Raw genomic sequence first — 14,429 nt, forward strand, 5'->3', positions numbered from 1 at the left:
CTACAGTTTAACTCTGCATACTGACACACTAGTTTTCTACTAGTTCTGAATTTGCATGTTTTAAACTGAATTCCCCCCCCCCCCCCCCCCCCTTAATTTGTACAATCCCTCCCTACTCTTGAACAGTTTTTGAACACCTGGTTGTGTTTTATACCTAGTGTGTCCTAGTGCAGTGAGAATTTCATAGAAATTGGCTTTGTAGGTAAAGTAAAGCAAGGGGCAATTTCTCTGTTTAGTCAAGAATGTGCTGTTTTATTGGGCAGCTCTTATCTGCATCTTAAGTAAAGATGCACTTATCAGGCTTTTAAATACAGATTTCTGTTTTTTTTTTTGTTTGATTTTGACCTATCCTGTTTCTCCCCTGAGGTCTATTACATAAAGAACAGTATATTTTTTTTTTACATTTTGCAGAAGATGCTTTGAAAGTAGCAATAATATTCTGTATTCCAACTTAAATAATTTTTTAGATTAAAATGAACCCCTTTTATCCGTCAATGCATATATCCCTAACAATGATTTTGCATCACATGATTCACTTTTAGTTGAGTGGTTTACAGACTGAAAAATGTCTGATTGATTTCCGCGTCTCTAATTTAAGGCGGAGAATTGCCTTACAACCCTGCGGGGGCGCCTGCAAAGCAGTCCAGGTAGCTGTAAAACGAGTGTTTGCTCTGCTGACAGCGTTCCGTGGGTAAAAACGCTTAAGGTAGAAGCTGAAAAGTCCTGGTCTGTGTGATTACAGCCGCTCTGTAAACCTCTGGAGTGTTTGTGGTGGAAGGTGGATATTTACACAGAGAAGCCTCGCTGCTCCTCGCTGCCCGCTAACCACTGGTCCTTCACAGCTCAGTGCCTCCCACAACACCCGAGCCTCCCTGCCTACTTACCTTCAAATGTTTTAAAAGTTGTTTGTATGGTGGGGGGGGGGTCTAAAACAAACTGTTGTTCATTGTTTTAAGTTGAGCTCTTAGATAGCATCCAGGGAGAGAAGGCGCTCCCTATTAGTGAGCAGGTAGTTTGCATGTCGGACCTCCAGCAGGAGTGGCCAACAATCCCCCCGAGTGATTCTGCTGCTTGGCAAACAAAGAATAAGCAATTACCTTTCTGATTACAAGGGGGAACTCCTGCTTTATGTTAGAGAGCTAGCTGCAGGTCTTCCTCTTATTTTCCTCCCGTCAGATTAATAATTCACCTGCAATCAGTGCTGTTTTTCGCCCAGAGGGCCAGTTGTCACACCCAGGCAAACTGTGTTATTGTAAGTGTAGCCTTTCTGAATACAGAAGCGGTGACTTGTTTTCTGCACCTGCCCCCTCCGGTGCAGGTAGGTTAGGGACAGGTCACTGTAGCCTTAAAAGAGGCCGGGCACTGATTACCAGAAAACAGGACTGCGGCGGGCGGCACTCCCACGCTCCGGGGCGTGGATAAACGTTAACCACCAAACAGAGATAACATCGAGGCTCGCTGTTGCCACGGTGCCCCTTCCTGGTCCCGAGACACAGCAGAGCCACTGTAGGAAGCCGGGACACCTAACTCCAGGCCAGACGATCTACGCTGGAGCAAACAGCCCGTCAATTATTAACAGGGCAGTGCTCTCATTCCTCCGTCGTAACCATGGCCCCTAGCAGACTGAAACTCGGCCAGCAGCTCGGGACCTGCAGCCGCCGCAGCCTTGAGGAAAAGTTGACCAGGAGACATTGCAGCACCAGCACTGGGAGCGAGTGGACCCGTTTGGCTTTATAGAGCCTGCGCTCTAAGGAAATCCTCGGTGCCGTTCTGGATTGACGGACACATCTGGATTATTTGTTGGAAAGAGTGGACGAGAGCTTTTATCTAGTTTCTAACTATTTTGTTGACTACTACACGTTTCTGGTGTCTTGGTGTAAGTGACCGGGTCCTTGTCTGACTGACACACAAGTGGAGACACTGAAAAAGAGGAGAGGACTGCAGAGCTGCTTTCATCATGAAACTGACACAGCGGCTCAAGCTGCTAAAAAACTTTGGCTCTGTACCCCCGGAGCCGCCGCCTCTGCTGGTGGTGCCTGTAAGTGAATGGGTCACCCTAAATGTAATCAGTTGTTAGCAATGTTGCCTTAAAGCTCAATGACACTTCTTCCTGTCTGCTAAACTGAACAAGTGCTTATACCGCAAACATTACGGGGTGACATTTCAGCTAATAAAACTCAACTTTAGTGTCAGTTAAAATCCAAAAGGTCATGTTATCACAGTTTAGACAAATTGCTTCAGCAAAATGTTAGAATACAGACATGAACTTGGGGGGGAAAAACCTGAACTTTAAAAAGTGAATAATAGGACTGCTGTGTGTTTTTCCAAGCTTTCCGAATTCAAATATATGGAAGGTATTGCTCTCCACATTTGCATTTGAAGCCAGCAGCACCTGCAGCAATGCTGCCCTGTTTTGCAACTAAAAGCCAGGACGCTGTTGCGACTAAATATCAGTTTAAATGTTCAAGGCCGAATATTAGAATGTGACCCGAGTAAAACGTATATAAATCATCTCAATAATTATTCAGTTATGGGCTAAATTTTAAGTTTTACAAGCTGTTTACAGATTAGTGACTAATAAGGAAAATGTTTACAACAAACAAATTTTATAAAAAAAAAAAAAAAGAAATCAGTATTTTTGCTACTGGAAAAAGTTAGATCCTATAACATAACAAAATATTACTCCATCTAATGACACAAAAATATGGGCATTGAAAGATTTGCAAATAAGCAACTTTATTTTTTATTGTATGCAGGTCTGATAATCTTCCAGCCTGCTGAGTGATAGTGCAGAGCAATAGGTGGGGGAGGGGGATCCCAGCTTTACTCTATGCTTCATACAGCCAGAGAAAACCCCGATCACTTCAAAGTTTCTCTGCTATCACGTTGAAAGGACTTTAAACTATCCTGGCAATATGACGGTAATGGTTTGCAGTTTTGAAAACATTATTTTCTTAAAAGCGGCGCCTTGACACTGGAGACCAGTTCAAGTTTTAATGCCTTTAATGTTTAACTTCACAATCAGCTGTTTAAAGTCCTTCTCACTGCTAGCGCTGATGCCCTGATGGACCAGCATGTCTGATTACAGTAGTGGTCCCGTTTAAGGTTGTGTTTGTGTCGATGTGAGCCTGAGAGAAGGTCGAAGGCAGCGCAGCTCCACCTTAAATCCGCTACCATCTGAGAGCTCCATGGAGACCAGGAGAGCGGGCAAAGGCTCGAGGGGGAGGAGCCGCTCTCCAGGTGAGGTCTCTGAAACGTTTCTCTCTTCGCTTGCTGGGAGAGGGAGAACCACCAGAGCTGGTCACGTTACAGATAATTTCAGCGGGAGGATCAGGTTTCTGCCGGACTGCAGACTCCGTCCGTGCAGAAGTGAAAACCCCGAGGGCAGGAACCTGCTGCCGGACGCCCGTAGGTCCGGGTGTTTGCGTCGCGTGTTCGGCAGCGCATGGAGTATGAAGAGCAAGCTGCTTCTTGAGAGCTTGGGGCTGCAGGTGTTTTGTTCAGATTAGAAACCCCGGTGGAAAATGGAAGTGAGGTTTAAGGATCACATGGTAAGTGGAAAGGGAGATAAACACTTGTTCTCGCCATATGATGCAAGATTAGCAATGTTTCTAAATATCAGGATTAAAAAGGGAATGAGGAATATAAGGTATGATCTAATAACTAGTCGGCTGAAATGTTAAACTACTTTTTTATATATGTGTTACATCGCTGAGGATATTCTGTGTTGGGGTGATTGTCGCTCTGTGACATTTGTGGATAGATCTGTGCTTCTGCTCTTTTTATTCCAACTGGACACAAGGAGAAAAAAAAAAGTTTGATTTTAGGTGAACAAAACTGGGTTTGTTCCTGTAGTTTAACGCATATTCTAGAAAAATCTCTGGTACATTGACATGCGGGAGAAAATATATTAAAATCATTGAAGAAGTAGTGATTTTCTACTTAAAGCAGTGGTACTTTGGTACTTCTGCTGTAAATGTAGGTCTGCTCAGCAGTCGAGTTGGCCTCCTTTCCAGTCCTCTCAGTAGGAGATTTATGCTCTTGTTTGTGTTTGCGCTTTCATCCTTCTTTGATTTTTACTGCGGGTCATTCCTGGTTCATTTTTCAGGGCACTCTTGCTTCCTTTGGGATGGGCTGAGGCATTCGGAGGATTCATTTTGACCTCTGAGCGAGCTTTTAGTCTTGAACTTGTTTTGTTGAGAGGAGAATGCAGCTAAGAAACTGCAATGAAACTACAAAAACCCAAACGTCGTGTAACAGGGTCAAGTTATTTTAAAATGGTAGCTGGGCAGAAAATCAAGTAGCAGAGCGTTTTAGTTTGGTGATTTTTTTCCAAGTTTATGATTAACCAAGTCAAACAGTCGGCCACCTGTCCAAAGGTCGACCTCTGTTGATCCTCATCTTTTCAAAGTATTTTAAGAATCCTATGCAAGTACATTTTATTTATAAAGCACCCACTTTACAAGTAACAGGGCTTCTGAAGTTGTATTTCAGAATCACATAAGTACATTTGAGTAAGTTTCTTGTTTCAGTCGCATTTTCAAAGACTTCAGCCTCTCAAGATGAAGTAAAAACAAAGAAGACTCCTTCCATAGTGGACGTTTTAAAGGGTGATCTCCTCAAGCGTTATGTTTGGTTTTCTGGACTACAAGTAGATTCTTCCTTTTGTTTGGTTTTATTTGTGTGGCTCTAGAGGCCTTTATTTGACAGGAAATGGGTGAAAAAAGAAGGGAATGAAGGGACTCGAACCCGTGACACTCGCGTCAAGGAGTGAGGCCATAAAAATGTGGTAAACTGCTTGTAGGAAGGAGCTTGACCATGCAGAGCTCTGACGGCTAAAGTCAGGATTTAATATGAACATGTTAACCATTTCAAGTGATATGTGAGCTCCTTCTAAGAGTATTGCTGTAGAGTTTCGGATCAGCTCAAAAGAATCAAGGGTGTTTTTTGCTGCCAGATATCTAAAGAGCTATACATTAGGCAAAAAGAAATAAAAGTATGAATAATTATTTCCAGTACCTATGTTGACACCAACCTTCTTAGTTTTGGAAATGTTTCTCAAAAGGTGAATTCAGTGTCAGAAAACTAGTTTAATCTGAGTTTAAAGTAGCGTTTGGTCAAAAGAAATTGGATGACAATTAAAAAATCTGTGTCCTCCTGATCAGAGGAACCCTGCTCTCTGCTGCAACAATCGGACACTCAGCTGCTCAGAGTTTAGTTTAAGGGAGATTTTTTTAACCGGCTTTAATTTCCTTTAAGCACTTAAGTAATTCAGGTAGTTTGTTTGAATAAGTCATTATTCTTGAAGGAGCAGTGCAGCTGAATGTCATCGGCATAATACATCATGTTTTAGGGATCTGTTACTAGAGGTGAATATATAGCAGAAAAAGAAATGGGCCAAAAACAGTGGGGTAGCCCACATATTAGATCACTAAAATATATAGCTCAAAAATATTCTGTCTTCTTTGTGGCTTTAGTTGTGGTTTTACCCCCTAATAAGTAAATTAAAATGATTTTAACACATAAAAACTAATTGGAGAGAAGAAGAACTCTTTATAGCGACTTACAAGTGAAACAGCAAATGGTCAAAAAGACCAGAGATGAAAAGGTCAAATACTTTGTTTTTTTTGTTTTCTTATTCATGATTTGCATCAAAGCAGAAACTACTAAGTTTTCCACTCTGTAAAAACATCAACAAATGACATGTTTTGATGCAGTGTGTTCTGAGTTTAGAAAAAAAATAAATAAATTCAGGAAAAAGACATTTGCTTTGATGCATACAAATAGTGATAATCTTATAACTCCTTCATTTTCTGTTGTGTCTAAAACAAGCATCCCTATTAAAAAAAAAAAAACATGTTACAGTTATTTGCTGAAATAACACAAAGGTTACAGAAATGAGTGTGGACGTGTTTTGTTCCTTTATAAAGTAAGATCATATCCGACATCAAAGAACAGGTGGCATCACTCAGTAAATCCTGATCGCAGCATCTCTGCTTCTTTCTCATGAACGGGCTTTAGAGGAAGATGTTGGTCGTTTTGGTGCTACCTGTGCAGAGTTAGGTCGTTTAAAGTTGTGAATGAGTCCCCAGAAGGGAGATGAATCAAAGGAAATGTCAGTGTGTAGCTCTTGTAGTATGGCCTGCATTTTTTTCTGAGCGTTTGAACCAGTTTTTGACTCTATAGCGAGTTTCTTGCTTTACCTGTTCTTCTGTAACAAGAATCGTCCTCTGTTTATTTGCTAGTAAATTTAGATCACGCTCAGCTCGCGCTTCGTTTGGCCTGTTTGTGGAAAAATGCTAATCATGCAAGGCATTTCCGCCTCATTTTGTCCGGCAAGTCGTCACCATTTTATGCTGATGCTTTCCAACAAAAAGCTTTATGACGGACATGTAAAAAAAAAAAAAAAAAAAAAAAAAAGATTTAAATTTAAAGAACTGTTGATGTAAATACATAAAAAAAGAGGCCAGTTTTTCACCCTTCTCTCTTGTTGGGGCTAAATTGACCTGATAACTGCCAACTGGGTGTTTCTGCATTTCGCAGTATAACACAATACATTGCAAACTTATTATTATCACTCTATGTAATGTGCATATTGCGTAGAACCACTTTGGCTGCAATAAGTGTTTGTGAATAATTTTATTATTCATTGAGGCTCTCTAATGGTTGTAACATTTTTGGTAGGGCTGTGCATAAAAATCGATATAAAGATTAATATCGATATTTTTAAAAACGATTTAATATCGATATTCTGGCTTTCAATATCGATATACATCCCAACCTCTAGGGGGCGTTATTACAGCGCAACCATTACAGTTCACAGCGAAGGAGAACAAGTGAGACGAATTTGTGGAACGGCCGACAGGATTTTAGAAGCTCCTTTGTCCCTAAAATCAGACGTTTGGGCACATTTTTGGTTTCTGTGACACGTTAAATGCATTGAAGCAAATGCACTTTATTTTCCTGTTAATATGTCTGTGATCAATAAATAGAACATAAACATAATATTTGGCTGATTTTGGTGATTGAATCACTGAGCATTAATTCAAAGTAATAAATATCGATATTGGAATCAAAGCAAGCTGAGCTATGTATCGAGAATCGTATCGTATCGTGAGCTGTGTATCGAGAATCGTATCGTATCGTGAGCTGTGTATCGAGAATCGTATCGAATCGGCTCATCCTAGATGATACCCAGCCCTAATTTTTGGTTACACTGAGTTTTTAATGCAGCCTAGAATGGTTCAGATTAGATGGTAAAGAGGTGGTACGCTAGTCAGGTCATTGAGAAACTATAACTAAATAGTTATAATGCTAAAAAAACAGATGCTGACCTGACGCATCTTTTTAATAAAACCTCGTTGTTTAGATTGACATAATGACTTTTTTTCCCAGAATCTGGACAAGCTGCTGATTATCTGGGGCCAATGTTGGCTAGGAAACCCAAAGCAAGACAACAAGAGCCCTGTTCAAATATTTGCTTAGTTCTCGCAAGGCATACCAGTATTGCAGTATTCACCAATATTATCGCATCTCTTCTTAATATTGTGATTATTGTGATTAAAATTAATATTTTTTTATGTTTTTTGCCTAGTTATGCCAACAGAAAGCTTAGAAAACACCCTGCCTCTGTGTCCTCCGTGGCTGAGTTATTTTACAGTAACTGTTTACATAGGCGAGCACAGAAATGGGCTGCATAACTGCGTCACACCGAAACTGTAAATAGCTCGTCACAAAGTGCAGAAGTTTCAGCAATCTTTATCCAGCAATAAATGCCAAACTGTTGTTCTTTCTACGTGTTTCTCTAGTTTCCGTGTGTGTTATGGGGTGGGGTGGTCTTTTGGTCAGATTAAAAATGTAATCTGTTGACATCACACATCGCACATTAGTGACGCTGATAACTGAGCAAAGAAACATTAGACTCAGAGATCAGGACAGTATTTTTATCTGTATTCCTTTCTTCTTTCTTGCATGTGCTTTTCTGAGTTAAAACGTCTCGCCTGTCCTCTGTTGTCCTCTTGTCACCGATGTGAGTGCATAGATCCACATACCAGGTAGCTCCACCCCCTAACCGGTCAGGCAGGATTGAAACAGGTGTGAGCACGCTCGTATCAGGTTGAGTCGAAACAAACAGCCTTTCTCTTTGGATCAGGTTCAACTGTCCTCCGTTAAAATCCAGCGCTACATGACCGCATTAAGTAATCATGATGTCTATTTGCACGATTTTAGATCATGTTTTGCAAAGTCCAAAAGTTACTAATGTAATTTGTGTGCGTTGTTGTGTTTTTTTTTTTGTCGTTTCAGAAACCGGGCATGGATGAGTTAACGATATGGGAGCAGCACACGATAACACTAAACAAAGTAAGTGCCTCTTTATGAGAACCCGATGACGTATCTGTGAGGACTTTTGATGAAAGGAGGGGGGGATATTAACGAGCATGAACAACGTTTTGCTACCAGGCTTTAGTACTGCTTGATTCCTGTCTGCTTTAGTGGAAACGGGTTGCTTGGGTGTTCCTCAAGGCCATTGTCAGGGAATGTCGGGGTCTAAGGTGGACCGTGATTCAGACATCTTGTTTCAGAGCAGGAATTCAGAGACACACCCTGCTGCGCCCCACAGCACCGACTGGCTCGTCCCCATCCTGCCGCTGGAATGTGCTCCGTCTCCCTCTATCTATGTTCCATCTCCCACTTTGGCTGCATTTTCTACCCACTCATTTTGCTGCATTCCTTCTCTGCCCTTAATGTGCTGTGTGTCATTTTCTCCTTATCTCAGCCCTCTTTCTTTATCTCTCTCTCTCGTCATGGCAGGACCCAAAGGTGGGCTTTGGTTTTGCTCTGTCCGGAGGGAAAGACAAGCCTCACCCGGACACCGGAGACACAGCTGTGGTGGTGTCGGATGTTCTGCCAATTGGGCCGGCAATGGGACGGCTCTTGTACGTGTTTTTTTTTTTTCTTTTTTTTTTTTCTTTTGATATGACTAAACGTCTTGCATAAAACATGGTGAAATAGACTTATATATGGTTGCTTATGCTTCTTCTGTAGCAACAAAGACCAGATTGTCATGGTCAATGGAACGTCTATGGAAAACGTTCACTCCAACTACACCATTCAGGTCCTCAAGTCATGTGGAAAGACGGCAAACATAGTGAGTATTGGACAAGCCCAAGCGCCCCGCAAAAGTATTCACACCCTTCACCCAGTATCTCTTTTTGTGAAATTACAACCACACCTCAGTGTGTGTCTTATTGGGATTTTATGTGACTGATCAGCACTGTGTGAATGTGAAGTTGTAGGAAAATGATTTAATATTTTTTTACTAAATTAAATCAAATGTGGCTTCGCCTGTGCAAATCCTCAGTTATCAGGTCATGGCAACGGGTTTCATAAATGGGTTTAAATCAGAGGTAACTGGACTTTTCAGGGGGGAAAATGTGTTTGTTTTTTGTTGTTTTTTTTTAGCCTCTTTTACTCTTACACACCCAATTTTAATTGTTAGTAAGCAGTGAACTAACACAGTTCACTGCTTACTTGAAGTCCCCTAGCTAATGAACTGACTGGCTGTGAGCAATTAAATTTCACTAAGAAGGACACGGTTCTGTGAAGGCCTCAGATGTTTGTCAAAGAACATTAGTGAACAAGCAGCATCATGAAGACTAGAGGACACAGCAAATGCATCAGGGAGAACGTGGTGGAGAAGTTTAAACCGTGTTATGTCGTAAAGCGATGCCCCATGATCCAAAAATCTCACACTGCACTGTTCTGGCCCACCAGAGGAAAATGCAAAGAGTATTGCACAACTGCACACCAAAACCTGGTTGCCTACTTGGACTGTTGAGCTTGGCGATAAGTGCAATAATTAGAGAAGCAATCAAAAGGCCCTGGGTAACTCTGGGGGAGCTGCAGAGATCCACAGCTCAAGTTGGATCTCTATAATGAACTACAAGTAATGTGCTCAACTTTAGTAGATGTGCGGTAGATGAAAGCAGAGAGACGTCCTGGTTGCCACGAGCCATGCAGCGGTCAGCAAACCTAAGGAAGAAGGCACTCTAGTCAGATGAGACCAAAGTCAACTATATCACCTACATGCAAAGGGATAGTGGCAGAAACTAATGCTGCACATCACTCTGAGAGTCACTGTAAAAACCTGGTGGTGGCAGCATCCTCTGCATGAGCAAGGAAGCTGGTCAGGCTTACGGGATGAATGCATGCAACAAAAAACATGCAATTATTGAAGAAAACGTCTTCAAGAATTGGACATGGGGCAGAATATGGAAATAGCTGTTTAGATTTTAATTCTGTTAAAAAGTTATGACTTCTGTCGGAAACTGGTTATACTGAATTTTTTTTTTTTATCCCAGTGTGCTGTCTAGCAATGTGGCAATAAGAATTGATATCTTAATGCCAAATAGAGCTCAACAGATTTTGCTTTTACAAGTGGAGCAAACAGCTTTCGCCATAATGCTCCACTTGATTTATGCTTGTAAATAGCTTTATTGTGATTCCTGCAGGGAGAGATTCAAATTATATGGACACTACAATGGGAGAGTAAAGGAAGAACAAGTAAGAAAAGAGAAGAGGTGAAAGAAAGAAGAGATAAAAGGGAGAGAGTGATAAAACGTCCTCTGTCTGCTCCATCACCTGGAAAGAGAGATGCATAAAGAACAGCACAACCAACAGACATAAAGCAACAGATACAATCGAGTAACACCTAGATGCCATTGCTAAATCATATATGTATTATTATTTAAGCTGACATATGTAAAGTGATACCTGAAAAAAGAAAGTGAAAGAACATAAATAAATAAATAAATTATAGCCTTTCTGTATATAAGTGAACATTTAATACCTGGGACCCAGCACCTGTGGGAGTTTGTGAGAGTGCACTAGTTTAGGTGAAAATTATCCAGAAGGAAATAGCTCGATAGTGGTTGTGGAGAACCAAAGACCCACCTTCCCTATATACTGAATTTTAGGGATATCCGAATTAGCCCCAAAGGGGGCTAATTACATGCACGTCACATTAGATGTTTATTTTTAAAAGGATTTCTAAAAAAAATATTATACACTTCATGTTGGTTAATAACATAAAATTCCAATAAATAACACCAAAGTTTGTGGTTCCAATGTTAGAAAATATCTGTAAGATGGTATGGATTTGAGTCCTCATCTCACTGGCCTTCTGTTTTTTTGTCCTACAGACGGTAAAACGGCCTCGGAAAATCCAGATCCCAGCCACCACCAGGCCAACGAGGGCAGCATCACAGTCGAACCTGCTGGATCCAGATCCTCCCAGACGAACGCGCCGCTTCTCTGACGGCAGCGACAATCGGGACGCGGGACGCTACGACCCCCGCGGTCGCAGCTCCTCACCTCAGCGTAACGGCTACGGCGAGCCGCTGGCACAGATGTCCGGATACAAGAGGCTGCCACCGAACCAAGCGCCAGAGAAACCCATCAAAACCACGCTGATTAAAAAGAAGATCACAGATGGTAAGAGTTTCCTTGGTGCTAGTTTGAAAGGCAAATGGGGTGTTTCTTTTAACTTAAAAGTGCTAAGTCCTGTTCTGTTGTGCAGAGTATGGCCTGAAGCTGGGAAGTCAGATCTTTATAAAGCACATGACCGAGAGCGGCCTGGCTGCAAAGGAAGGCACGCTGCAGGAGGGAGACCTAATTCTAAAGGTGAAGATTTCTGGATGTTCTACCAAGTTCTTATTTATTGCAGACTGTTTGCAAAATGAGGAAAACATTGTGTTTATTACGAGAAAATTAACGTAATCACGTTTTTTGTGATCATCCATGTTGAAATAGATCAACGGCATGACGACAGAGAATCTTTCCCTTCTGGAGACGAAGCACCTGGTGGAGAAGAGCCGGGGCAAGCTGACCATGACGGTTCTCAGGGACGACCGCAAGTTCCTGGTCACCATCCCTGAGGTGGACGACAGCCCCGCCAACAGCGAGGACGAGCGTCGCAGAGGCGACAGCTCGGAGCTGGAAGGTAGGATTCTCACATTGTCACACGGAGATGTGGGAGGATGAATCTTAAAGGGCTGCGGTTTAGACCAGCATCTCTGGAGGCGTGTCGTCCCGGTTCTTTAACCAAAACTATTTTCTGTGACCAAAACAGATATTTCAGACATTGAGGAGGACATCGCCCCTCGCCGAACAGCACGCCAGCACACCCGAGAGAAACGGACACGCAGGTACAGACCCACACCATTTAAAAAAAAAAAAAGAAATTAAAAAATGTATTCATTGCTTCTTGTTTTTTAATCATTGTAAACACTTTTAACCCAGAACCAGAGCTGAGCCACCTCCACGAGCCAAGTCCAGGGATCCATCACCTGTACGCTCCACTCTGACCCGGCCTCCTCCCAGAAGCTACGCCCCTCGCAGAGGTACATTCTGCAGGAAATCCCTTTTCTTTTCAGAAATACGCATTTAGTTATCATCTGGTGTTCCCTGCTTAAAAAAAGACGAGTTAGGCTAAAGGTAACACAGAGCTTGGGAGCTTTGTGTAGCATTAAAAGCACCACTTACAAAACAAATCATCTGTAGGCAGTAAGACAAAATAATTGTATTATTATTATTATTATTATTATTATTATTATTATTATTATTATTATGTAGCTAATTGTGAAACCATGTCTCCTCAGCTCCATCGGAGTCAGAATCGGATCACAGCACTTCTCCGCCTCCTCCCATCAGGAGAGTCAGTCCAGAAATGAAGGACTCCAGCAAATACAAGTCAGTTGTTATTCATTTAGATATAAAATGTTTTAAGAAGATGCTTCTTAACCAATGTCGTTAAGTCATTGTAAAATATATTTGTAGTTTTTTTTAGAGTTTCAAGTTTCTATTTTTCTCTTTAATTTATCTGCATTAGCTTGATCGGTTTCTCTGAAACATTGTATTCTAGTTGTTTTGTTGATCCCAATATAATAAAATGATTAAGATGCATAACGTAAATACCTGCTGGAGAAACTCCTTTAACATGAGTTAGAACAACATTTAATTTCCCTTTGGAATGTACCAACTAATTTTGGATTAATGATGGTTTGTGTCTTTATGCAGACCTCTTTCGGGAATGTCCACCCTCCCAAACCCACGATCCTCTCCTGTACACAACTGGACCTCCTCCTCACGACCACGCAAGCCAGTGTCGGAGTCCGACTCCGACCGCAGCGCGTCCCCACCTCCACGCAGAGAGAGCCCCCTGCCAGACACCACCAGATACAAGTATGGACTACCTTTAATTAACTCCTAGAGCTCTTTAAAGTCCTGGTGCGCATCCTTTATGTAGCTAAAACCTTTAGACAACCAACTCTGATGTAAACATGAGATAATTGACATTTCTTTTCAACAACGTTTGCTGCTGAATTATTGCTGACCGCTATACCTGTCTCTCTGCAGATCTCTCTCTGATCTTCCCCATGCCAGTCTGAGATCTTCCCCCATCCCTGTTCGACAGGAGCCTTATAGACGGGTGAACTCCCCTTTGAGGATCCCACCCCCAGGTCCGTACACACACATATAATCCTGCTTCCTTCTGACATCCCGTACCCTCGACACCTCCCTGACAAAATTCTCTTCAGTTTTAAGTGTTAGCTGGTAATGATGTGTAAACAGACTGCTGAGGAGGCTCTGGAGAGCAGCTTTACAGCTCTGGGAGGGTTGTGTTGTTTTTTTTTTTAAAAAAGTACACATCAGCTTTAAAGGGTTAGCTCCCTAGTTGTCAGTACAAAGTTAAAACTCTGCCTTGAAATATAAAACATTGCAAATGGAATAGCAAATCACAAAAACAATAAAAATAAATACAGGAAGCAATAATATTTATAGTGCCTTGAAAATGTATTCCCACCTTTGTACCGTGTCACGTTACAAAGGTTTCATGTTTTTTACTGGCATTTTAGGTGATGGACCAAACCAAAGTAACGTATAATTGTGAAACGGGAAGAAAAGGATGAATGTTTTTAAAGCTTATTTTACAGAAGAAACTCTGTGTTTAATCCCTCTCAGTCGGTACTTTCCACAGCAGGGACGTTGCATTTAGAGTGACTCCCATTAGCTTTCCGCCACTCAGTGTTTTGCATGTAGGCCAAAAAGCTCAGTTTTGAAACCACAAATAATTTTCCTTCCATTTCACCCTTATGGACTACTTTATGTTGATCAAGCTCATGAAATCCAAATGAAGCACACCAAAGCTTGTGATTGCAACAAGACCAAATGTGGGAAGCTTTAAGGGGTGTGAATACTTTTGCAAGGCATTGGCGCTGCAGCTTTTAGGCTACACAGCAATGATGGCTTTTAATGTTTCCAGATTCTGATTCTGAATCGGACAGCACCTCGGCGCCTCCCCAGAGGCACGGCCCCTCGTACAACCAGGACTCCCTCAGCAGATACAGGTACAGATGAAGGTCCTCCAA

At 41.8% G+C, this 14,429-nt stretch overlaps 1 protein-coding gene across 4 annotated transcripts in view; it reads left to right on the forward strand.

Moving 5' to 3' along the window:
- tjp3 (tight junction protein 3) overlaps positions 1-14,429 on the forward strand; it is a 28,091-nt gene that overhangs the window by 2,357 nt on the left and 11,305 nt on the right. Inside the window, exons 1-13 of one of the 4 annotated variants that reach the window (XM_012871631.3) lie at positions 1,511-2,038; positions 8,305-8,361; positions 8,812-8,936; positions 9,046-9,148; positions 11,202-11,493; positions 11,579-11,682; positions 11,812-12,001; positions 12,131-12,206; positions 12,301-12,401; positions 12,660-12,750; positions 13,078-13,242; positions 13,417-13,520; positions 14,324-14,408. In XM_012871631.3, coding sequence (XP_012727085.2) covers positions 1,958-2,038; positions 8,305-8,361; positions 8,812-8,936; positions 9,046-9,148; positions 11,202-11,493; positions 11,579-11,682; positions 11,812-12,001; positions 12,131-12,206; positions 12,301-12,401; positions 12,660-12,750; positions 13,078-13,242; positions 13,417-13,520; positions 14,324-14,408 — 1,574 coding nt within the window. In that variant the 5' untranslated portion in view covers positions 1,511-1,957. Of the gene's footprint in view, positions 1-1,510; positions 2,039-3,245; positions 3,552-8,067; positions 8,199-8,304; positions 8,362-8,811; positions 8,937-9,045; positions 9,149-11,201; positions 11,494-11,578; positions 11,683-11,811; positions 12,002-12,130; positions 12,207-12,300; positions 12,402-12,659; positions 12,751-13,077; positions 13,243-13,416; positions 13,521-14,323; positions 14,409-14,429 lie in introns of those variants that run through there. The other 3 variants (XM_021321039.2, XM_021321041.2, XM_021321040.2) reach the window with 3 other exon arrangements.

This window comes from Fundulus heteroclitus, chromosome 9, assembly GCF_011125445.2.
Source record: "Fundulus heteroclitus isolate FHET01 chromosome 9, MU-UCD_Fhet_4.1, whole genome shotgun sequence".
NCBI classification, from domain to species: domain Eukaryota; kingdom Metazoa; phylum Chordata; class Actinopteri; order Cyprinodontiformes; family Fundulidae; genus Fundulus; species Fundulus heteroclitus.